This window comes from Rhinolophus ferrumequinum, chromosome 22, assembly GCF_004115265.2.
Source record: "Rhinolophus ferrumequinum isolate MPI-CBG mRhiFer1 chromosome 22, mRhiFer1_v1.p, whole genome shotgun sequence".
Taxonomy (NCBI): Eukaryota; Metazoa; Chordata; class Mammalia; order Chiroptera; family Rhinolophidae; genus Rhinolophus; species Rhinolophus ferrumequinum.
The window spans coordinates 28,202,229-28,224,991 of record NC_046305.1 but is presented as its reverse complement, the minus strand read 5'-3'; the positions used below and the strand labels follow the sequence as shown (position 1 = coordinate 28,224,991).

The following is a 22,763-nucleotide window of genomic DNA, read 5'->3' as shown; positions in this document are numbered from 1 at the left end:
TTAGAGGAAGGAATCAACAGATTCCTACATGCTAAATACCATTCTACATATTTAACAGATACAGATATTCAATTACACTTTTTTTCGAGGCAAAGGCAAGTCATCCTAACAATACTGAACTAATAATGAGCAAGGTCAGCTGTTTTAACAATAGCTCTCCTCTTACCTTTAATGCTTTGGTATTAATTTCAGGAGAGCTGAGATTGTATAGCTCTCCTCTTAACAACATGTTAAAATATCAAAATAAATGAAATATTAGTAATTCATACTGGAAACTATCTGTTAAATTTTAGTGGACTATCCCTCTTACATAGTCCTTACATCTTCATGGAAAGCTCAAGACCGAAACACAAAGCAAAACGGAGGTCTAGACCTTGATTTAAGTTTAACGGGAACAGAACTAAAAACCAACTAACAGTTTTGTTCTAAAAGCCTAGCTATATGTCCCCCTTTCTCTGGTAAGAAATGATCAGAAAATCCAGATTCATACCTTACTTACAAGATTGCTTTCATATTTATCATTTTTTATAAAAGCATCTTACAAATACAATCAGTAATTAATCAGCAGACCCTGCCCATTAGGGGAGGGAGATGATTGTTCTGAAGAAAAGTTGATTATAAAAACACTAGGAGAAAGGAAGACACTTCGAGCCCTCTGTCTCCTGTTTTACCAGACACAGGTTCTAGACTGCCAGTTCCACACTCGGATGGTCTGATCATCTGAAGCACTCAGAATCCAAGGATATTCCTGAAAGATATTCCAGAGAAAGGGTTTGAACATTAAACAAAAGTGTCCTTTCAGGCTCCTGTTACCATTTCTCTCTTTGGAGGGTTCCATTGTCTAACATCTCAGCTATATGAGCAAAGGGATGCTGAGTCTGATTTGATTCAATATAACCCTGAGTGCTTTATTTTACAGAAGGAAACAAAATAGGAAGGTTAACACCACTCAGATCCTAGAATAGCCAGTCCAATAACATAATTCTGTTATGAAAGCATGGGTTCTTGAGGAACAAGTAGATGATTCTTATGGGGAAACTGAAGAATGCTCTAAAACTAGAGGCACCATGGCCACTTACATGATGAAAAAATGTGGTGCGGATGTAGTCTAGGTGCCCAAGCAATGTGAAGAGACAGCGCCGAAGCTTGTAATTCCAAACCTGCGAAGATGGAAACAGATCTAAGGAATAGGACCTAAGGGTCCTGAGCCTCTAAAAGACTCAGGTTTCTCAATAAACAAGTTGGATTTATATTTGGGTATTTCTATATAAGTAAGAACTTTGATAGGGAGTCTTGTTTTAGGTTGCAGGAAAAAAGACCAAAGTCATCTAAATAACACATGGGGAAGAAAAAAGACAAAGCTAGGGAAAAACCTAAAGCTAAAACTATGGAAAAGGTTTTTCCATTCTTTGGGGAGAAACCATCTGTTTAATGACATGAGACAAGATGTTTATCCAGGCTTAACTTGAAACTTTTTTATACTGCATAACTGTATTCTCAGCTTAAAACACAGACCTCCCTTAGTGCTTTACCTATCAGGTTAAAAAAAGTAGGACAGGGCCGGCCCGGTGGCTCAGGCGGTTGGAGCTCCGTGCTCCTAACTCCAAAGGCTGCTGGTTCGATTCCCACATGGGCCAGTGGGCTCTCAACCACAAGGTTTCCCGTTCAACTCCTCGAGTCCCGCAAGGGGTGGTGGGCAGCGCCCCCTGCAACTAAGATTGAACACGGCACCTTGAGCTGAGCTGCCTCACAGATGGCTCGGTTGGAGCGCGTCGACCTCAACCACAAGGTTGCCGGTATGACTCCCGCAAGGGATGGTGGGCTGCGCCCCCTGCAATTAGCAACAGCAACTGGACCTGGAGCTGAGCTGCACCCTCCACAACTAAGACTGAAAGGACAACTTGAAGCTGAACGGGGCACCCTCCACAACTAAGATTGAAAGGACGGCAACTTGACTTGGAGAGGAGTCCTGGAAGTGCACACTGTTACCCAACAAAGTTCTGTTTCCCTTCCCCAATAAAAAAAAAATCTTAAAAAAAAAAAAAAAAAAAAAGTAGGACAGACACCAAAGGAAACAATAATATAACATATGACATCATCTTCTCTTAGACTCTTACTTTGGTGGCAAATGATGCCAATACGTTCATGATATACACTCATCTACCATGTAAACAGACTTTACTTAACTCATTACTATGGGAAATACTACATGCTCAGTTAGGCTGAACAAAGCAGAGAAACATCCTACAAAGTTGAGTTAACTACCAAAGTACCAGGCTTCAATGAACACAACCGAAGAAGACACTGAAATCAGGACCATCAGTGTAAGAGCTCAGGCTCCCCATCCAAACCACGCTCTCCTCAAAAATGAAAAGTCAGATGCTTTTCTTTTTTTAGCTTTTAATACATGTTTATAATCTCTCCAGGCCAGCTTACTATTATTCTTCCTTTGTTTTACTTAAAAATTTTTAAATTTTCTTTTGTAAATTACAAAAAAATTTGTAAAAATTTGTAATTACATAAAAAATTACAAAAAGTAATACCATTTCCTATAACAAATTAAAATAACCCAAAAGTATGATTGTCCAAACTAGACCATAAGCTCCCTAAAGACAGGGCCTTTGTCCATCATGCTCAACATTATACCCCTAGCACATAATACAGAGGCGAACACTTAGTAGGTGCTCAACAGGTATGTGTAGAAATGAGAAAAGGTAAATAACAGAAAAAGTGAAAATATCCCAATACCTTCACCTTCTTCTGTTGAATCATCTATAAATAAATATACATGTATACAGCAGAGTTGGAGTTTCATACAAACATTAGGTCATATCATACATACTGTTTTGTAATTAGCCTTTTGTCCCCTTATTGAGTTCAGAGATTTAAACTTTCACATACTTAGCTTCAAATTGTCTTGGCTCTTTTATAGTCCTCTATCAAACTCCAGAACTCTGAATCCTTAAAGACCGATAGGGTTTGTAGACTGACCATTTGCTGGGCTTCCTACCTAACTCTTTGTAAATCTGGATATAGCAAACAATATGATGAACCACAGACATGACTTTTCTAGATAATCTCCCTTTCATCAAAGAACTATAAATTAAAACCACAGCATGACAACACTACATACCTACCAGCTGGCTAAGGCAATTCCTTTAATTAAACAGTTTTATTGACATGTAATTCAAATCCCGTACAATTCACCCATTTAAAGTATAGAATTCAATGGTTTTTAGTGCATTCATAGTTATGCAAACATCACCACAATCAATTTTAGAATAATTTATCACCCCCAAAAGAAAACTATACCCATTAGCAGTCACTTCCCATTTCTTCCCAACCCTAGATGACCACTAATCTACTTTCTACTTTATAAATTTGCCTATTCTAGACATTTCACATAAGTGGAAGATAACTCCTTTTTAAAAATATTAATCATTTTGGAAAAACTTTTTTGTGGAAGTAAACAGAGTAAATATCAATTTTCTTTTTTCAATACAGGTTCAAAGTCTCTGGCTCCAGCTTTTGCGCCTTTATAACAGTCAAGGTCTTCTTCAAAGAATTGCCTATATTCTGCCTCTGCTTCCTCACTTCACATTAAAGTGCTAAGATCATTTATGCCCCGCTAAATAAACAATACAAAGATTACTTGGTCTTTATCTTACGCTGACCACTTTCTCCTCCCCAAAATTCTCTCCTTCCTTGGTGTCCAAGATGTTTCTGCTTCTCCCTTTTGGTTCATCTCTAACCTCTCAAGTCATTCTTTCCTATACTAATTTTACTTTCTCTATCTTTTAAATGACAGTTTGTTTTCTCATTCAACATAATTCCTGAGTGATATGTTCTAACTGCTTCTGCTTTGGCTCCCTCCTTCATGATGACAACTCCCAAATACATCTCCTGTGCAGATATAGCTCCACTAGGCATCAGCACCAAGATGGTAATTATTACCCATCTGCTATGAAATGAATGTGTCCTTCCCAAAATTCTTATGTTGAAATCCTAACGCCCAAGGTGATGGCATTAGGAGGTGAGAGTTTTGAGGTGCTTAGGTCGTAAGCGTGGGGCCCTCACGAATGGGATTAGTGTCCTTTTAAGAGAGACCCCAGAGATCCCTTTGTCCACTGCCACCATGTGTGTACATAGCAAGAAGTCAGCAGTCTGCAACCTGGAAGACCTTCAGCAGACCCGGACCATGCTGGCACCCTGATCTTGGACCTGTAGCCTCCAGAACTGTGAGAAAGAAATTTCTGGGGGGTGACTGATTAGCTCAGGTGGTTAGCGCGTGGTGCTAGTAACACCAAGATAGCCGGTTTGATCCCTGCATGGGCCTCTGTAAGCTGTGCCCTCCTTTAAAAAAAAAAAAAAAAAAAAAAAATTCTGTTGTTTATCGGCCACCCAGTATGTGGTATTTTGTTATAGTAGCCCGAACAGACTGAGACACCATCTTCTTCCACTCCAAAAAATTGTACTTGTTTTTCCTTTCCTAGTTAATGGTACCCTTTCCACCTAGTGACCTAAGTTAGAAGCCTGAGATAAATAATCTCACTTATTTTCCCTTACAATTCCTCTAACATCCATGCAACAAACTTACTGATTCATTTCCTTAAGCACTCATATCCATCTTTCTCTCCATTTCAAATGCTACTGCCTAAGCTCAGGCGCTGTTCCTCTCTCATATGAACTTATACAACAGTCTCCTAACTGGTATCTCCGCCTCCAGTCTTGCCCAATTCATCCAATCTTTTCTCTATACTACCACACAAGTAATCGTTATAAAAAAAATGTCAGTCTGATATCACTCCTCTTTTTAAAACCCTTTAATGGTTCCTCGTTATTTGTACAGATCCAATCTCCTGAACACTGCAAACTCCATGATCTGGCCCTTTCTCTCATCTTACACAAAACTAATTATAGTTTCTTATCCAGCTATGTCATGCTTTTTGGTCTCTCTACCTGGAATGCCCTTCCCTATTTCACTTTGGTTATCTCTCTATTGTATCACTCACTAAACTGTACACACCTATTATTTGGATATACAGTTATCTCTTCTATTAGAATGAAAGCTCCTGGAGAACAGAGGCCATTTTTTATTTATTTTTGAATTCCCAAAAAATAAAACAGTGTCTGATACACAGTAAACATTCAGTAAATGTTGCTGGATAAGTGTTCTGGATAACATTGTGAAAAGCCTGAGCTCTGTATGAGTAAGAAGTACTGTTTTTTAGACCCTTCCACAATTCCCAAACTCCATGTTCTCTGTTCTTTACTCCTAGTAATGACAGACCCGCTGTACCTTAATCTTATAGTCGTCTCCTCCAGAGACAAACAGTGGCTGCTGCTTATGGAAGTCAATGCCTCGTACTGGACCTGGGGAAAAAGGCAGGCAATATATGTTAAAGAGAGCTATGCTTCCTAATCTCTAAGGTGATTCTTATTCAGGATCTTCCAGTTCTATCCCCTCCACATTGTTTAATCCTAAAAGAATTAATGTCAAACAAGGCTTAAAGTATTCTAGAGGACAATAAATACTTGTATCTTTTTTTAATTTCCTCCTAGAAACTATTATCTTACCATCATGCTCATCAAACTTGTCAATGAGGGTACACATCCGATAGTCCCATAACTGGATGACTCCATTGTGTAAACTGGTCAGGATCCAGGGTCTTTTGGGGTGAAAACTGAGCCCTGGGGGAAAAAAGCAGAGAGTGATCCAATAAATTAAGTAAGCCTCACAAAGTCACCTCCTGTCAATTCTGATAAGAAAAAGGAACAGCTAAGTTAATCCTAGGTTCATTCATTCATTCACTGGATGCTGGGCATTGTGAATTTTATAAGGTGCTGGATTTTAAAAAAATATTTGCTATCTTCTTTTAAATATTGTTGGAATTTGTCTTAGGGTGCAGTTAAATTACTTGGAATCAGTTGATTCTTTTGACACTTGCGTTTTAAGTTTTTTTAGGGTGGGTCCACAGCAGTCTTTAGTGTAGGTCTAATTTGGCACCACTATTAATGCAATACCCTTTTGAAGTCTCTATATGCCTTGTAGTTGTAGGAGGTCTTTCCATCCTCGCTAGCAAGAACAGATTTTTAAGCTAATGAGTCTATGTCAGGCACTGTAACAAGCACTTTTCATATACTTTCCCATTTTAATTATCTTTATTAGAGAATGTTAATTATTCACATTTTACACATTAAACAGATTTAGAACTGTTAAGTCATACACCTAGCTAATGGATATTTCAGCATTCCAAAGCAAGCCCATCTGATTCCAAACGCTAAGTTCCTAACCACTTTGCAAGCTGCATCTTACTAAATATTCAAGATATATACTTTTTCCAAATCTCAGAAGACCTTATTTCTCTGCCTTTCCCACTGTAACATTCTAAGAGATTACTGCTGTGATTTCAGTCATTTGCCCTCCACCCCCAACCACTGATACTAAAGCTCTAGAATTGCCATACTTAGGAAATAAATATGCCCAGTTACCTTTGAATTTTAGATAAACCATGAACAATACCAAAAATTACTGTTAATCTGAAATTCAAATTTAACCGGGCATCCTGGCAACCTTATCAAGTTCAGACTTTACTGGGGTTACAGGCCTAAATGTCCTGTTTCCAAGTAGGAAATAAAGCCCAATGGAGGCATTGGATGTTGACCTGGTGCAGCCTCCTTAAGTGAGGTAGCCAGTGCTCATCTCCAAAAAAGCTACTGACTTGGATACAAATGGCAGAGGTCGAGACTCAATCCCCAGGGACACTCCCTAGAATACGTCATCAAAAAGCCAACAGGTCACAGGGCGTTGGGAGCAGAGGAATAAAAGTCAGGAACACAGGCCCCAGATGAGGAGAAGGGAAAGAATTGAAAACGGGCCTTAGGACCCTCCTGAGGTGTGGCGGGCTGGAGAACCGCCCGCAGGTCTAACTTCCCTCCGGTCCATCTTCCTCAGGGTTCGTTCCGAGGGCCCAATTCGGCCCACCGGTCTACCTTCTCTCTTCCCCGGTGACAGCGCCGCCCCTGACATCCAGCCCCTATGCTCCTCTACTACCTTTGACCCGTGCGCTCTTGGTCTCGAATTTGGTTAGCATCCTTCAGGCCTGCAGCTCCGAGCTCCTAATCCAAGCCCCGCCACTCCCTGAAGCCCTTCGTTTGTCTCCACGTCAGCGGCCCTCAGCAGCAGCTCCCGGAAGTTCCTCCAGACACGAACTTCCGGTCCCTGGAGCTCCGGGCCACAGAGACGGCGCCGGTGTGGGCCTAGAGAGGCCACGAACGGACAGGAGGGGCACAAAGACTTCCGCTCCGCAGAGAGACAAAATGGCCACGGCCGGGGGTGGTGCCTCTGTGGCTTACCTGGGATGTCGGGATCTTCTTTGCCTTTTGTCTTTCTGCGTCCTCCTGGCAGGTGAGGCCTCCCTCGTCCGTGAGTCTGTAAGGAGAACCCTTCGGATCGGCCCAGCCGCGAGCGCCACCGTCTATCTCCTGGTTCCTTCTGCCCTTCTGTCCCCCAACCCTGTAAATCTCTTTCTCATTCGTTCCCACGACAGAAGTTTCCCTTTTACTTGGACCCGAAGGTCTCTCCCCCGCGGCACGTCGGGTCGCCCCATTTCTTCCTCCAGGTCTTCTCCAGGACTTCCAGCCCGACTCTATCCCACTTTATCCGGATGCCTTCTTTTCCCCAGGGCCCCAGCCACCCCACCCACAATCAAAAAGGACAGATGTCATCGTTCAGCTTCCTTCCCAAAGCGGTTAGACATTTCAAGATGAAAGCAGCCTCGTTCTGTGGGTGCAGTGCAGCGCTTATTAGAACAGTAGATTCCTCATTTTCTCTGCTGTTGATTCCGCGTACTTTATTCTCCGTACTTTTCCTCAGTTTGTGTTATCAGGATATGGGGTACTCTTAACTGTCTAGACCATGAAATAATGATTCAAGGAACTTTAAGCATTTATAATGTATATAAGTGTTTGCTTATACGCATTTATTTTCTGGTATATGGCTTTCTAGTTTGTCAAGCCCTAAAATTCAAACATGCCTGTATATAACGGTGACCATACCTTCCCCAAGTTCACATAGTTTTTAAAGATCCCCAAAGGAGAAACTATAGCCGCCCCACACTGGGCACACACAAGTGATGTACTGATGTTAGATTAACTGACAGGTGTGGCAAAGATTTTCTCCCAATTCTGTTCAGACTCCTGGAAAAAAGTCTCAGAAAGATTTTTTAAATTGTAATTTATAATCTTAGATTGGAACCCTTTTATTAACTAATTTGTAATACACATACAGATAGAAAAGTGGAAGTGTGGTCACCGATGCAACCAGAAGCTGGTACATCTGAGGTTAAATGCCTTTCCTCTGACAAAAGAAGTTTTTTCTTTTAGCTTCACTGTCAGTTGCTCTATGTAGAATTTGTAATAACCCTCTGAGGCACATAGGTGGTTGCATTTAGGTGTTCCAGTAATGTGCCCAAGAAGTGAGAAGAATGGACATTAGTCCCATTTTAGAAAGTATGATATGCCCAAGCCATCCAGTGAGCTAAAGACAAGATGGAGGCTAGTACTATCCTAGTTTTTACTAACACTTTTTATCTTCTGATCAGGTTTGTGCGGGGGAAACTCAGTGGAGAGGAAGATCTACATTCCCTTAAATAAAACAGCTCCCTGTGTCCGTCTGCTCAATGCCACCCATCAGATTGGCTGCCATTGTGAGTTGAGGTTGGGATTTTTGCCTGTGGCCATTGATGGTTCAGTCTTTGCCCTCGATATAAATATCCAAGTCCTGCTTGGGAGTCTCAGCATACAGATTAGGCTATGTGGGTGGGAGCTGGTAGAGAACCATTTGTCAAACCAGGCAAGATAGTTATTAAAAGCTAACATTTAGCAAATGCTGCATACTAAGCTTCTTACATGTGCATCTCATTTAATCTTCACAACAACCCCATGGAGTAGGCTCTATTATCTCATTTTACAAATGATGAAACTGAGTGGGACTTAAAGAAGTTCAGTAACTTTTCCAGGATCATCCTGCTATTAAGGATGAAGCTAGGGTTTGAGCCCTGGTGGTCCAGATTCCAAGCCAGGACTCTTAACCACCTAGTGGGTCAAGTGGAAAACTATACTGTTTTCTTAGGAGAAAAAAGTCTCATATTCTATGGAATTCAGTCATTACCTGAACTCTAAATGATCTTTTTGCAACCAAAATGGGCTTCTTGAAGGCAGTGAACTATTTGAAGAGAAGGCATTGATAAAGCCAAATAGTTGCAAGAGGAATTTGTAAAGCATTTGGATTTGTCTTTATGCTTTGTAAATGTGTTCCAAAACAGGGTACCATGACAACATGCCTATAAAACTATGAAAGGGGAAAAAAGTTGTGATCTGAAGTCTGAATCCCAGTTCCTCTTCTGCTTAACCTGCTATCTTCAAATTTTGTTCTTCTGTGGATAGTAGCTCTGTCTGAATGTAGTTTTGCAGGTAAGCAGGAAACAGAATCAGATCTTGGCTCCTTCATCAAATTGGTCACCTCTGAATTTCAGTTTACTCGTATAAAGACAATATACCTACACAAAGCTGAAAGTCAGACAACCTTTAATAAATGTATATTGATGATGCTGAGTAAATAATGTGGTCTCAGCAGTACTCTGTGACTTTCCTGAAACCTAATTTTATAGGAGAAAACGGGGACACAGAAGTGACGGACTTGCTCAAGGTGGCAGTTACTACTTTTGTACCTATCCTTCCTCTTATGTTGTCCCATATGTTTGCTACAGGAAGTACTGGGAGTAGGATAATTGGTTTAAGCAGTTCCAAATAACATTTCTGTTGTACTTAGTTCTTAAACTGGACTTAGTTCTTAAACTGTGGGCTGAGTCAGACTGCTGATCTTGCTAGAACCCCACTTTAGTGCAAGGGCTAGGACCCCGTCCTCCTGGAGCTAGCCTCCAAGATACCCCTTTGGGAATGAGTCATTCTGCTGCATGTTCTTAGAGCAGCCCTGTTGGAAGCAAAGCAGTAGCTTCTAGAGATACAGCCAAGTGCCAATACAGAGAAACAAGTGGGGAGGGGCTGGACTCTGGCCACTTCCTCATTAAGATCTTGTTTCCTTTTCAACCTACTCATTTCTAAGTCTTACTTCATCATGTATGTCTGTCCTGAGCAGGCTACGCTCTCTTTAACTAGAGTTGCTACCATGATAAAAATGAAGGAGAAAGACCCAGGTTTGATTTTCTGATTAGAATGCCCTGTTTCTGTTAGACCCTATTAAAGTGCTCGAAGAGTTTATATATGTAGGTTTCTTTTCATTCCTTTCTTTCCTTTTTGAATTTGTCCCTACAGTATAAGATAGATAGGGGTGGAAAATCTTCTCCTCATTGAAGGTTTATATAAAGTAAGCAAATTACTTAAGACAACACAGTCACCCACTGGAACCCAGATTAGAATCCAGGTTTTTTTCAGTGTCATAACTTGTCTTCTTCTTGTCCTCCTTGGAGCTGAAGTTACATATTTTTTATTTGCCAGACTAGCTTTTCCTTTTCCCATGTTTTAAATACTATGGCAAAGACTGCTGTCTTTTATTTTACTTAGAACTGCCATTGATAGGTAGGTCTTTTTTTTTTTTTTAATGAGACTTTATTTGAACCAAACTGATGACATATGCGAGGGAGCAAGATCTCAAATGCTCCCAGGTAGATCTTTACTAAAGTTATTCCAGATTCTGATATTCCTCTGTATTTTATTATCGTCACTATCAACATGAACTTAAGTATTTGCTATGTGTAAGACATAGTTGAATGTTGTGGACCTGCTTTCATATCTAGATTTTACCAGATCCCATGGGAGCAAAAGACTACCTGGCTGGCAGTCTGAAAGTGCTTATAGTTTTTGTCTCATGGAAGTTACAGGTATTTCAGTGCCTTGGTCTAGAGCCATAATTTGCATGCCTGGCTGTGTATAATAAAGAACCACAAGTGGCGTGTTTTGCAAATACACATGCCTGGGCCTCACCTTTAGAGATTTTAATTTAGTAGATCTAAGGTAAAGCCCAAGTATCTGTATTTTTAAAAACTCCAAAGTGATTCTGATATACAGCCAGAGTTGAGAACTGCTCTAAAACAATTTATGAATAACACATCCAGTTTTGAGTGGGAAGAAGACTTGCGGGGAGACCCTAAGATGTCTCTACATGGATCACTAGGGACTTGAGCTGCATTGCTACATAGAACTCAGGGTCATCTATCCTCTAATGCAGTGCTTCCCAATCTTTGTAATGTGATGAGATACATAGAAAATGTTATTTGTATGGCATTCTGGCACATATAGAAATCGATGATATTTGTAGAGCCTCCTGGGGTAATAGGTGAGTCTGCTCCAGCCTAGGGTCCCCAGAAATGAAGGGAATCAATATCAGCACATCTCTAAATGATTCAAGGCCCATCAATTGGGAAGCTCTGTTCTAGAGACCTTAGTGTTCTTGATGAACTTTACCTAAAACTGGCCAAAAGCAAGTAAAGTTATTCCCAAATAGGGCAAAGGAATAGAGATCCAGGGAGGCTACTGAGGCCAACGGAGTCTGCACATATGTTTTCACAAAGGAAGATTCAGTGCTAGAACAAGCTAGATATTTAGAGCCTGCCATTTCTTGGAGAAAATACAGGTTTGAACCCTTTGGTGTCTGCTGTCATAGAATCTTGCATATATGACTTATGAGGTTGAGGGAAGAGGGCAGGAAAGTGAAGATCACACAGCCTTTCTAATCTTTAATGAACAAGACCTCATGAGTAGACTTCTTGGCTCTTTTGTCTTCTCTTCCCTTCTGGTAGCCCTCAGGTATAGCAGGACCCTTTCAGCTGTTTAGTTCAAGTCTAGATGTAGCTGTATTAACCCAAATGTCTTGTGACACATTTTGGGGGATAGATGATCTGCAGAATCAGTGAGGCAAAGTCTAGAGCTTTAATTGACCCATTCTGTCCTGGCAGCTTCCATTAGTGGGGACACAGGGGTTATCCATGTAGTGGAGAAAGAAGAGGATCTGCAGTGGGTGTTGACTGATGGCCCCAACCCCCCTTACGTGGTTCTGCTGGAGGGCACGCTCTTTACCAGGTAAGAACAGCATGTACCTGCTGGAAACTGTGTGCAGAGAGGAAAATTCAGTGAACTTGTGAGTAAAAACTTGCCTTGGCTGCCCTGGTCTGATCAGGGGAGGGAGTAGGGTGATTCTCAGAAGGAAAGATGCACCATCGAAAGGAATCATCTCAATAAACGTCTAAGTATTACTTTGTCTTGTGTACCTGAAACTAATTTTAAAAAAAAAGAAAAAAAGGAATCATCTCAGTGACCTTACAAATAGAGTTCTAGTTAGTAAGGACCCCAGGGAAGAAGGAAGGGTGCGCAGGGTCACTCAAATACAAAGTAGATGAAATTAAGCCCTGAGCTCATATTGTGTCATAGTCCTCTCAGAAATTAGAGACTGAAAATGCAAGAAATGAGTCAATAGTTTGATTCCCCTAATTCCCCATTTGTTTCCAACCTTGGGGGCAGGATATTGGGCTGCCTGATAACTTTCCTGTCTTCCTTCATGGCATTCCCTCCCTATTCCAGGAAGGTGATGGAGAAGCTGAAGGCGAGTACCAGTCGAATTGCCGGTCTTGCAGTGTCCTTAGCCAAGCCCAGTCCTGCCTCAGGCTTCTCTCCTAGTGTGCAGTGTCCCAATGATGGGTTTGGTAAGAGCCCCAAAGGATCGGGGGAGCCTACTGTCATCCAGAGCTCATTGTTGCGTTAATCTCATGTGTTAGTATATGTATGTAAGGGGGTGGTATCTGTCTGTGTGTAGTGTGAGCAACTGACTCCTTAACAGAAGATAGTGTTTCTTTGTCTTTGCCACTCATCCCTTCCCTCTCCTGCTTTCCCTTCTTCCACTAACCTTCCATCCTCCCTTTTTGTCACATGCTCAGATCCCTAACTGGACAGCCTAGGGCTCCCTGAAACCAGTGTCTGTTTTACTATAGGTGGTGACATGTTGATGCTTGCTTCTTTAAGTCTCTTAGTCCCAACCCTATAATATCCTACCCTTCCTCCCTCATCTGGTCCTTAAGTGCTTAGTGTCCTAATGTCCTATTTGTTTCCCTCCTCCCTGTCAGGTGTTTACTCCAACTCCTATGGGCCAGAGTTTGCGCACTGCAGAGAAATACAGTGGAACTACCTGGGCAATGGCTTGGCTTATGAAGACTTTAGTTTCCCCATCTTTCTTCTTGAAGATGAAAACGAAACCAATGTCATCAAACAGGTAATTACTCTGCCAGCTCCTGCCAGTTCCAGTTAGAAAGAGTTATTTTTTAGGCTCTCCGCTTGTTTGGAAGGGAGTTTCATCCTACTAGTATACCCTCTGAAAAACAGTTCCTTCAAGAAGAGCCAAGAAGTTTATTTTTCTCGCATTTCCCCTCTCCCATTTCACTCCTGCCTTGACAGCATTAAAGACTTAGACTGGAAGAAAATGTAAAAGGTGTTTAATATGAAACAAGGTATAGAGCCCTGGTTAAGAACCCCTAGTATGGTAAAAAGAGCATTGGACTAGGAATTGAGAGATTTAGTTCAGTAATTGCTGAGGTTCTTCTTAGCTCTAATATTCTAGTCTAGCTTCTTCATTTTGACACATAGAGCAGTTAAGAGATTTATCCAAAGTGACATGGTGAGTTGATGAACAAGCTGGCGTTAATTTGATTTTTGATCTCCAGTTCAGTGCTGTTTACATCAAATCACATTGGGAACCGTGGCTGAAGCTCCAAATTGGACCAGGTTATTTGGTGCAGGGTAATTTCATTTGCCCCAACTAAGTCATTGAGTCTGTCCCCCTTTGCACCTCTTGATGAGTTTTTCCCTTTCACTTTATAGATCCTGTGGTTGTACCAGGACAACTACAGCTCAGGGACAGATGTGGGAATAGCTTCAGAATAGAGCTGGACCCTCTTCTTTCTGGGAAGTGTGGGAGGGACTCCACAGCTACCTGCCTCACTGGGGTCCATCTCCCCTTCCAGTGCTATCGAGATCACAACCTGAGTCAGAATGGCTCAGCACCAGCCTTCCCACTGTGTGCCATGCAGCTCTTCTCACACATGCATGCTGTTATCAGCACTGTTACCTGCATGCGACGCAGCTCCATCCAGAGCACCTTTAGCATCAACCCAGGTAGGACAGATCTGAGGCATGCTGGGTGCTTTGAGTGGGGATAAGTGGACCAGGCCAGGGAATGTTGCGAGAACACTGTGGGGAAGAAATGGGTATAGGCAGGGGGCACTGGGTGGGAGAAGTGGAAACAGTTCTGAACAATCGCAGCTTATCCCTGAAGTGGACTGGGGCAGAGAAACCAATCTAGAGCAGTGGAGAATAGGGAACATGACTCACAGAGTCCATGGGTCACTGGTCAGAGAGGTCTTCCATGCCTTCTTTTTGGCTACCTTCTCCCATACACCTGTTGATATCTCACTGTTTGTGTCCTGTTCAGAAATCGTCTGTGATCCCCTGTCTGACTACAACGTATGGAGCATGCTTAAGCCTATAAATGTATCCGGGACATTAGAGCCTGATGACAGGGTTGTGGTGGCTGCCACCCAGGTGAGTGTTGGCCCCTGATTAGCATGGGCAGAGCTGGCACAGAAAGGGCAGGCAGGCCTCTGTTGAGCATATTAGGTTTCAGAGTTTGCTACAGTGTGGAGCCTCAAATGGAGATGTATCTGGGCCAAGGGACTCCAGGCTCAAGCTGTCACTCCAGGACATGAATATTCTCTTGGCTGGAACAGGAGAGGGGGCCTGGGGCCTTGTCGTAATTTCCATTTTCAAAGTGTACTTCCCTGCCTTTTCTGGTGGACCCAGCTGGACAGTCGTTCCTTTTTCTGGAATGTGGCCCCAGGAGCTGAGAGTGCTGTCGCCTCCTTCGTCACTCAGCTGGCTGCAGCTGAAGCTTTGCACAAGGCACCTGATGTGACCACCCTGCCTCGCAACGTCATGTTTGTCTTCTTCCAAGGGGTAAGGGCTCTCTGGCTGGAGTGGAATGGCTGGAAATTAAGGGTGGGAGGGGCGGATAAAGATGGGAGTAGCCATTGTTTGGAGAAGACCTCAGCACTTGACCTAAGTTGTTATTTAGCAGAGAGCTTCTGGATATGTCTACATGAGTCTCCCCATCAGATTCTCCCATTTTAGTACCTGGAAGTGGTGTTCTGCCCACTCCTCTCTCCCCAGTGATGCCATCTACTTGAAGCATCCTTTTACTTTTATTCTCTCGACCCCTTGTACTGTCACTCCACCTCAGAGCCCTGAGGCTCCTGACCCTCCCACTGTCCCCACAGCCTAGCCCTAGAATAAGGGAACAGCAGCTATGGCTGAGTTGGTAGAGGTAGTGGAGGGGCAAGAAGCAGGCACATAGAGGCTGATATTCGCCTCAGGTCTTCCTGAGGCCACTCTACCCATTTCTAGGCTCAAGAAGTCTTGTGATACATACATGTGAGGGATAGTCACAGCTGGGAATTTGGGTGGAGAGGAGGGCCCAGTGACATGACTGTGTAAGCTGGCCAGCAGTTGAGAGGCCATGAGACAATAGCCTTTATACTGAGAGCTTTGATGGTCTGACCTCAAGGAACTGAGGCTTCCCTAACCCTTTGGAATCTGTTCCCTTTCCTGCCATCTCTACCCTTCAGGAAACTTTTGACTACATTGGCAGCTCAAGAATGGTCTATGATATGGAGAAGGGCAAGTTTCCTGTGCAGTTAGAAAACATTGACTCATTTGTGGAGCTGAGACAGGTGTGTAGCATGTGTCCCTACCCTCTTCCTTCCTGCTTAGAGTTTTCTCCTTTGTTGTCCTCACTGCAGGTACCACCACTTCTTCCCTTGACTTCTCTTCTTCTGATCCCACTCTTTTCTCCCGGGCATGGGCTGGAACAGGAGACTGATTATAAGTGTTGCTTCTTCATCCTTCCCCCAGGTGGCCTTAAGAAATTCACTAAAGCTTTGGATGCACACAGATCCCATGTCTCAGAAAAATGAGTCTGTACGGAACCAGGTAATCTGAGCATCTCTTCCCCTCACTTCCATTTTCAACAGCTCAGAATACGGGCACCCCCTCACCCTGGCCCTATCCCCACCACCCCTCAGGGCCTGTGAGACAGGACCTTAGGTTGGGTGTTGGCTAAAGGGCAAACATCACGGCTGTCACAGCTCCCCAGGAAGAACCATGAGCTCAGTTCATGTCACTGGTACCCTGGAATGGGTACTTCTCTGGTCATTTGGTGCCTAGCAAACTATCGCTGCCCATTGAAGACAGAGCAGTTACTAGCTCCCTTCTCTCCCTGCTGCCCCGTGTGTCCAGTGGTCCAGGCTGCGCTGCCCCATTCCTGGCGTGTCAGACTCCCGACTGAAACTGTCCTCTACTTTCCTTACTACTTGTTCAAGCCTCTTCCTCCCTTCTTAGTCCAGCTTTAGGCCTCTTTTTTTCCATGAGGTCTCTTTCTGCCACTCCAGCTTCAGTGTCATCCCTGGTCTGGGCTCCTACAGCATTTACTGACTGGATTACCTGTTTTGTATTATTTGTCCCTCTAATTCTGCACAGCAAATAATAAGTGAGGCATCTACTGAGGATAAGACAGAATCCTGAGGGCAATAGTGTTTACCTATAAATGAAAAGCACAGGCCTCTTCCTTCTTTGTGCCATAATTTTAAAAGGATGGTGGGGGTGCTGCAGGAAATTCAGAGGGCCTGGAGCCCAAAACCCTTGAGATCTAGGAGGGCTTAGGTCAACTCCCCAAGCTGAGAACTTGAAGTAGAGAGCATTTCAGGTCTAAAAGAGGTCTCCTGCTTGCCATTCCCAGCTTCCCATGCGTTAATCGCCCATACTCCGCCCCCCACCTCCCATCCCTAGGTGGAGCATCTCCTGACCACACTGGAGAAGAGTGGTGCTGGTATCCCTGCTATCATCCTCCAGAGGCCGAACCAATCGCAGCCTCTTCCACCATCTTCTCTGCAGCGATTTCTTCGAGCTCGAAATATCTCTGGTGTTGTTCTCGCTGACCATGCTACTATCTTCCATAATCGGTGAGAGTTACCTAGCCTGCATTCTCTTCCTTCTCAGAGAGTCTGCTCTGCAGTTGGGGGTCCATAGAGAGAAATGCACTCTGTGTCAAGAAAGATCACTGCTCTCTCTACCCATACCACCCTCTTCAAATCCTCAGGTCAAATTGTGTTCTTTGCTCAGTGGCCTGTTCACATCTAATTGGTTCCCTCATTTGACTTGATATTCATCTTAGAAAAGGCTTCACCTTAGTCCTTTCCTGTATAATCATCCTGTGGTTCTACCTCTCCCAAGCTCTCTAGGGGCCTGAATTCCCCAGGGGTACTGGCAGAGTGCATCATGTCAGACAGAGCACTGGAATAATAATGGGCTTCTTAAGGAGCAGGGCAGAGAGCTGTCGCTGTTTGAGGCCCACCCGAGTGTGCCGCAGATAATAAATACTCTGATATGTTGCATGTTCTTGCCATGTGGTAAGTGCATGTGGTTCAGTGTAAGGGTATATGACAGTATAGCTTCCTGCAGTTGAGGGAGCTCCAGAAGAAAGGAATAAGTCCTGTTAGTCACCCTTCTCCTGGTCCTAGGCACCCCTAAACTGCCCCTAATTTGAGCCCTGGGCTAAACGGGACTTCTTACTCAGGCTGGACTCCTAAGCCCCCAGCCTCCCTTCCACTCTTCCAACAGGCTAGAGTTTCTGAGTGAAAATGCTTAAGCTCTGGTTCTCCAACCCCAGTCAAGTGACAACTTCTCGTTTATTTTGGACAGCAACGGTTCTGGTGCATACAGTCAACTCTTCTCCCCCAGTTTGTTGTCTGCAGCACTTTTGGGGTGAGGGGTGATTCATCATTTGAACACATTTTGGACTCCTGTGGCCAACTTGATTCCGTAAGGGGCAGGCATTTACTGATGGTAAAGTCTGGGAGATCTCTCCTCGTAGCCCCTCTTCTAAGATCTGTCTCCTTGGCGTTGGCCCAAGCAGCGGCAGGGTGGTTTGGCCCAGTGTAGTATTACATATTTGTGAATAGATGTGCTAATCCCCCTCTACTACCAGCCACCTCAGTATAAATGATCACTGGTACAGTCACACAATTGCTCTCATAACGTGGGGCAGGCTTCTCTGAAAGTCATCTTAGCCATCCACCTACATCTGCAGCCCAAATGATATAGAAGTATCACCAATGTTTAAAGAGCTCCCAGGAAGGAGATTCCTGCATCCTGATCTTAATTCACCTTTTTCTACCTTGTCTGTGAGGAAATTCTTTGTGTTTAACTAACCACTCCCACCCTCACTCCTACCTCCCATTCTCCACACTTTCTTCAATATGAGATCCTAATTTCTCTTCTCTTCTTCCTGAATGATGAAAAATGAGATACCGAGTTGCTGCATAAGGGGCATTTGAGGGGCGAAAAGGACAGGGCCCTGGCTGAGAGTAGCCAAGGCTCATGCTGGCTTTCCTGGCAGCTATTACCAGAGCGTTTACGACACTGCTGAGAACATTAATGTGAGCTATCCGGAACGGCAGAGCCCTGAGGAAGACCTGAACTTTGTGACAGACACTGCCAAGGTAGCACTGGGCTGGGCTGGGCTGGGCTGGATGGGAGCATGGGGAACACAGTGAAGAACATTAGAATGTTGCTGTTTGGGGTCAGAAGAGGTAGGCCATTTAACCTCCCTCCTCACCTACCATAGACCTTGGCAGATGTGGCCACAGTGCTGGGACGTACACTGTACCAGCTTGCAGGAGGAAGCAACTTCAGCGACACCATTCAGGCTGATCCCCAAACAGTAAGAGCAAATGAGCCCTGACTCCTTCCTATCCATTTACACAGAAAGCCACTCCATCCTTTACGTCCCTTGCCTGGTCTCCCATATCTTGGAGTTCAGCATGACTGTATGTGCCTGTGAGGATGGACCCCTGACACCCCGAGGGCTCTCGGCTGGGCCTCATCTGTACCCTTGTGAACCAACCACTGCTCGCCTAACCTCAGAGTCCATCTGGCCAGTCAGGTTTCTACCCAGTGATTAGATATCCACTAATCACCCTGTCCTTGGGCTCCAAGTCACAAGGTTGTCTCTTCTTACTGTCCCAATCCTAGGTTACCCGCCTGCTCTATGGCTTTCTGGTTAGAGCCAACAACTCATGGTTCCAGTCAATCCTCAGGCAGGACCTAAGGTCCTACTTGGGTAAGCACCTGAGGTGGGAATGGGACCCTTAGCCAAGAAAAAGAATAGAGAAAAGTCATCATTTTGGTTTAATCTTTTTTTTTCTTTTCGTCTCTTTTTTCTCCCATTTCCCTTTCTTCTGATATTTGTTGGATCCTTTTCTCTTAACCTCTTCTTCTCTGGCCGATCCTGGGCTCTTCCTATCTCTGTCCATCTGCACTTCACCTTCCACCCACCAAATCCTCCCTTCCCTGTGGTCTCCAATCAGGTGATGGGCCTCTTCAGCATTACATCGCTGTCTCAAGCCCCACCAACACCACTTACGTTGTACAGTGTGCCTTGGCAAATTTGACTGGCAAGGTGACCAACCTTACTCGAGAGCAGTGCCAGGATCCAAGTAAAGTCCCCAATGAAAACAAGGATGTGAGTAGTGTTGGAAGTGCCCCAAGGGTCCCTTTCTCATGGGAAAATTGGAGGATCTCCTAGCCCAACTGGACCCAAGGGATTGGGATGGAGAGGTGGAGGGATATAGACCTTTGAACTTGAGTGTTGAAGAGAAGTAGCCTGGGTGAAAAAGAGCCGGGTAAAGGGTAAAGGGAGTGAGTGACAGAGTCACCTCAGCCGTGCTCTGACCTGTCTTCCTGTGTAGCTATATGAGTACACGTGGGTCCAGGGCCCTCTGAACTCCAATGAGACAGAACGGCTGCCCCAGTGTGTGCGTTCCACAGCACGACTGGCCAGGGCCTTGTCCCCTGCCTTCGAACTCGGGCAGTGGGGCTCTACTGAGTACTCTACATGGACAGAGAGCCGCTGGAAGGACATCAGCGCCCGGATATTTCTAATAGCCAGCAAAGAGCTTGAGGTGAGATGGGGGAGGGGTGGTGGGAAAGATCTCTTTGAGTCTTTTCTATTGCCTTTTGTCTCATACCCCCTTCCATCACCCATTTGCCCAAGGTTTGCCACAAAAACCTACTGATAATCTGTCCTTTGTCAGCCAGTATGCCCCATTAGGAAGCTTGTCTTGACTGATAGATTGAGCCTGTTCATTCTGGAGATAAGCTCCCATAGAGAACCAAGGAGATACTCCTTACTGTGTAGTCCCTAGGTAGCCCTTCCACAGGTCCGCTCCCACTGGCATTCCCACCTGGCATAGCTGGGATTGGTCAATCTAGTATTCCAAGTACCTGTCACAAGTATGTCAGTAATATAATTGCCACAAGAGAACCAAAGTCAATGGGCCCTGCCTTTAAGATGCTTAAAATCTAAGTAATAGAAGATAAAAGCAAGAACAGAGGTACTTTACTGCTCTTTTCAAATGAGGAGACTAAGTCTCCAGAGAGGGGAAATGTTGTCTATGATTGTTCAGTACTTGGTGCTTGGAGCCCCCTCCAGAATTCCGATGCTGGCTCCCAGCCCCAAGCAATTACCCCAAACTGCACTGAGATAATCTGAGAGCACCTCTCTTCTCCCTGCAGTTCATCACCCTGACAGTGGGCTTCGGCGTCCTCATCTTCTCTCTCGTCATCACCTACTGCATCAATGCCAAGGCCGATGTCCTTTTCATTGCTCCCCGGGAACCAGGTGCTGTGTCTTTCTAAGGAGAGCACCAGCTTTTCCTGCCTGCTCTGTTGTTCACTTCTAAAATCATTTGTTCCGCTGGGACAGAAACCACTAGTTTGTCGCTAGAACCTCTCTGGGCCTGGCTCATACTGGGATTAACATAAAGAAGTGGAGCTGCCCGACAGAGACAGAGATAAACAAGTCCCCTCCCCTCCCCAGCTCCGCTTTCTGGTCTCCCCTTGGCTGTTTCTTCTTTCTTCCCCCCTCCGCCAAACCCACCCTCCAGGCAGGTTCTGGGATAACAAATTGAAGCTTCTTGCTTCTGTTTGACTCCTAGCTACCCACCCTAACTTACCCTTCTTTAGGATCCCCCTTCTACTCTTTCCTTCCTGCCCTGTACCTTCCTCTGCTCCCTGCCCCACCCCCTGTATCCAACCACCTTCCTGACCAGGAAGAAGGACATGAAGGATTGAATGCCAGGAATAAACTCCAAGGAAGCCCTGAGGAGGACAACGAGCTGATGTGTGGGCCGAACCTCTGGTCCCCCTCCCACCACTCTATCTCCAGGCCCTTAGACGGCACATCAGGGTGGGTGTGCTGCTGGAGGGGATCCCATCTCCAGCCCACAGCGCTCAGTTGTCGTTTTAATTAAGCAGTAATATCTATTTTTGTTTTCTTTTTCCTTTTTTTCCTGTGTGTAAATATATAAATAGCAAGTTTCATTAAAATAGACTATCCCATATGACCTGTTATACTTCTCCAACTCCCTTGTCAAGTGACCCTGGAATGGAAGTTATGAAATTGTTACCTCATGTGCTCTATTCTGGGTCTCTAGAGGCCCAGGGTGTAAGGCTTTGTCAAAACCAGCTGGAGTTCTTGGAGCCCTGGTTTCTGTCTCATAATGATGTTAGCAGAGTTTTCTTCCCACCTTGTATTTGACAGACATTTCTTTATTCACTTTGAGATGAAGAGGATACACCCCTTGAATAGCTTCCAGTTGGGGTGAAGGGGGAGAGAGATACACTCCCAACTAGGTGTGATAAACGGAATAGTTACTGAATATGCAGAGTGCCCTGGTAGAACACATTGGGACTTGGGGTAGAGGGGTGGCATTTAGAAAGGCTGCACAGAGGAGGAGGCGTTTGAGATGTGATTTAGAGTTGCCAGTGTGGAAGCACAGAGCCAAGAGAAGGTACCAGTCATGTTAGGGAATGGTGAGTTATTCAGTATGCCTAAGTCATAAGGATCAGCAGGCGAAGCTGGGGCCAGGTCACGAAGGCCCTTGGGTGGTATGCTAAGGAGTGTGGGCTTTCTGTTGTTGGTGGGCGTTTTATAGACCAAAACATGAGTGATTTTGGAACTCTTCTAGAAAGAGAACCTTGGTTCTTAGGAGATGCTAATTTCCTGGGTCTCAGGGAGGCAAAATTCTGGAATGGATCAGTACTGCTAAATGATGGGCAGTGGCTGAGTCAGCAGAGGGGAAAAGAACCGGCAGGAGTGGCCCTGAAGCAGGCTTCTCCTCCCACTGTGACCAGGAGGCTGTCTCCCACATGCCTGAGGACAGCAAAGATGGAAAAGAACCTGCCATTTTCAAAATCCCAAACCCTCCTCTTAGTTTCCTGATTGGGCTGGTTAACATTTTCGAATCCTGTTGAGATGGTTTTTCTCCAGGTTTCTTTCCCAGTTCCTTCAGGGGTATGTTTGGGGTTCTGGGAAATGCAAATACACCCTGCTGCTTCCCCCCCACTGCACCCCTCCCAGTTTGAGCTGGAGAAGCTGTGTGTGCTGTGTTGGCGGGAGCTAAGCACAGCTGCCACCATCATCTGGGCTGACTCCACGCCTCCCTCAGCCAACAGGTCTCCCAGTGGACAGAGCCCTAAGCTCCCTCATCCTGCTGGCAGTTTCAGGAAGCAGGGAAGTGGCTGGATAGCAGTGAGGGGGCTGAACAGGGAAGCAGAGGAGTGGGCAGAATCAAGGGGATGGGGTG

The 22,763-nt window shown here is 44.7% G+C and overlaps 2 protein-coding genes across 4 annotated transcripts in view; one reads left to right on the top strand and one right to left on the bottom strand.

The window, feature by feature from the left end:
- Positions 1 to 7,210, bottom strand: part of COPA (COPI coat complex subunit alpha) — a 38,292-nt gene extending 31,082 nt beyond the window's left edge. For both annotated transcript variants that reach the window (XM_033093630.1, XM_033093631.1), the window contains exons 1-5: positions 7,055 to 7,210; positions 5,578 to 5,691; positions 5,300 to 5,373; positions 1,080 to 1,160; positions 672 to 748 (exon numbers count right to left, since the gene is read on the bottom strand). In XM_033093630.1, coding sequence (XP_032949521.1) covers positions 672 to 748; positions 1,080 to 1,160; positions 5,300 to 5,373; positions 5,578 to 5,691; positions 7,055 to 7,094 — 386 coding nt within the window. In that variant the 5' untranslated portion in view covers positions 7,095 to 7,210. The remainder of the gene's footprint in view (positions 1 to 671; positions 749 to 1,079; positions 1,161 to 5,299; positions 5,374 to 5,577; positions 5,692 to 7,054) is intronic.
- Positions 7,211 to 7,248: 38 nt separating this feature from the next.
- NCSTN (nicastrin) lies at positions 7,249 to 21,539 on the top strand. 2 transcript variants are annotated; one of them, XM_033093634.1, is made up of 18 exons: positions 7,393 to 7,408; positions 8,604 to 8,708; positions 9,327 to 9,474; positions 11,976 to 12,099; positions 12,598 to 12,719; positions 13,137 to 13,282; positions 14,031 to 14,181; positions 14,498 to 14,607; positions 14,866 to 15,018; positions 15,687 to 15,791; positions 15,973 to 16,050; positions 16,906 to 17,078; positions 18,515 to 18,617; positions 18,743 to 18,838; positions 19,150 to 19,237; positions 19,485 to 19,639; positions 19,866 to 20,078; positions 20,692 to 21,539. In XM_033093634.1, exons 5-18 carry the CDS (start codon positions 12,605 to 12,607, stop codon positions 20,812 to 20,814), a joined length of 1,809 nt encoding a protein of 602 aa, XP_032949525.1. In that variant the 5' UTR covers positions 7,393 to 7,408; positions 8,604 to 8,708; positions 9,327 to 9,474; positions 11,976 to 12,099; positions 12,598 to 12,604; the 3' UTR covers positions 20,815 to 21,539. The 2 variants fall into 2 exon arrangements, with proteins under 2 accessions (XP_032949523.1, XP_032949525.1); XM_033093632.1 differs by lacking the exon at positions 9,327 to 9,474 and having other exon boundaries at positions 7,249 to 7,408.
- The last annotated feature ends 1,224 nt before the right edge of the window (positions 21,540 to 22,763 follow it).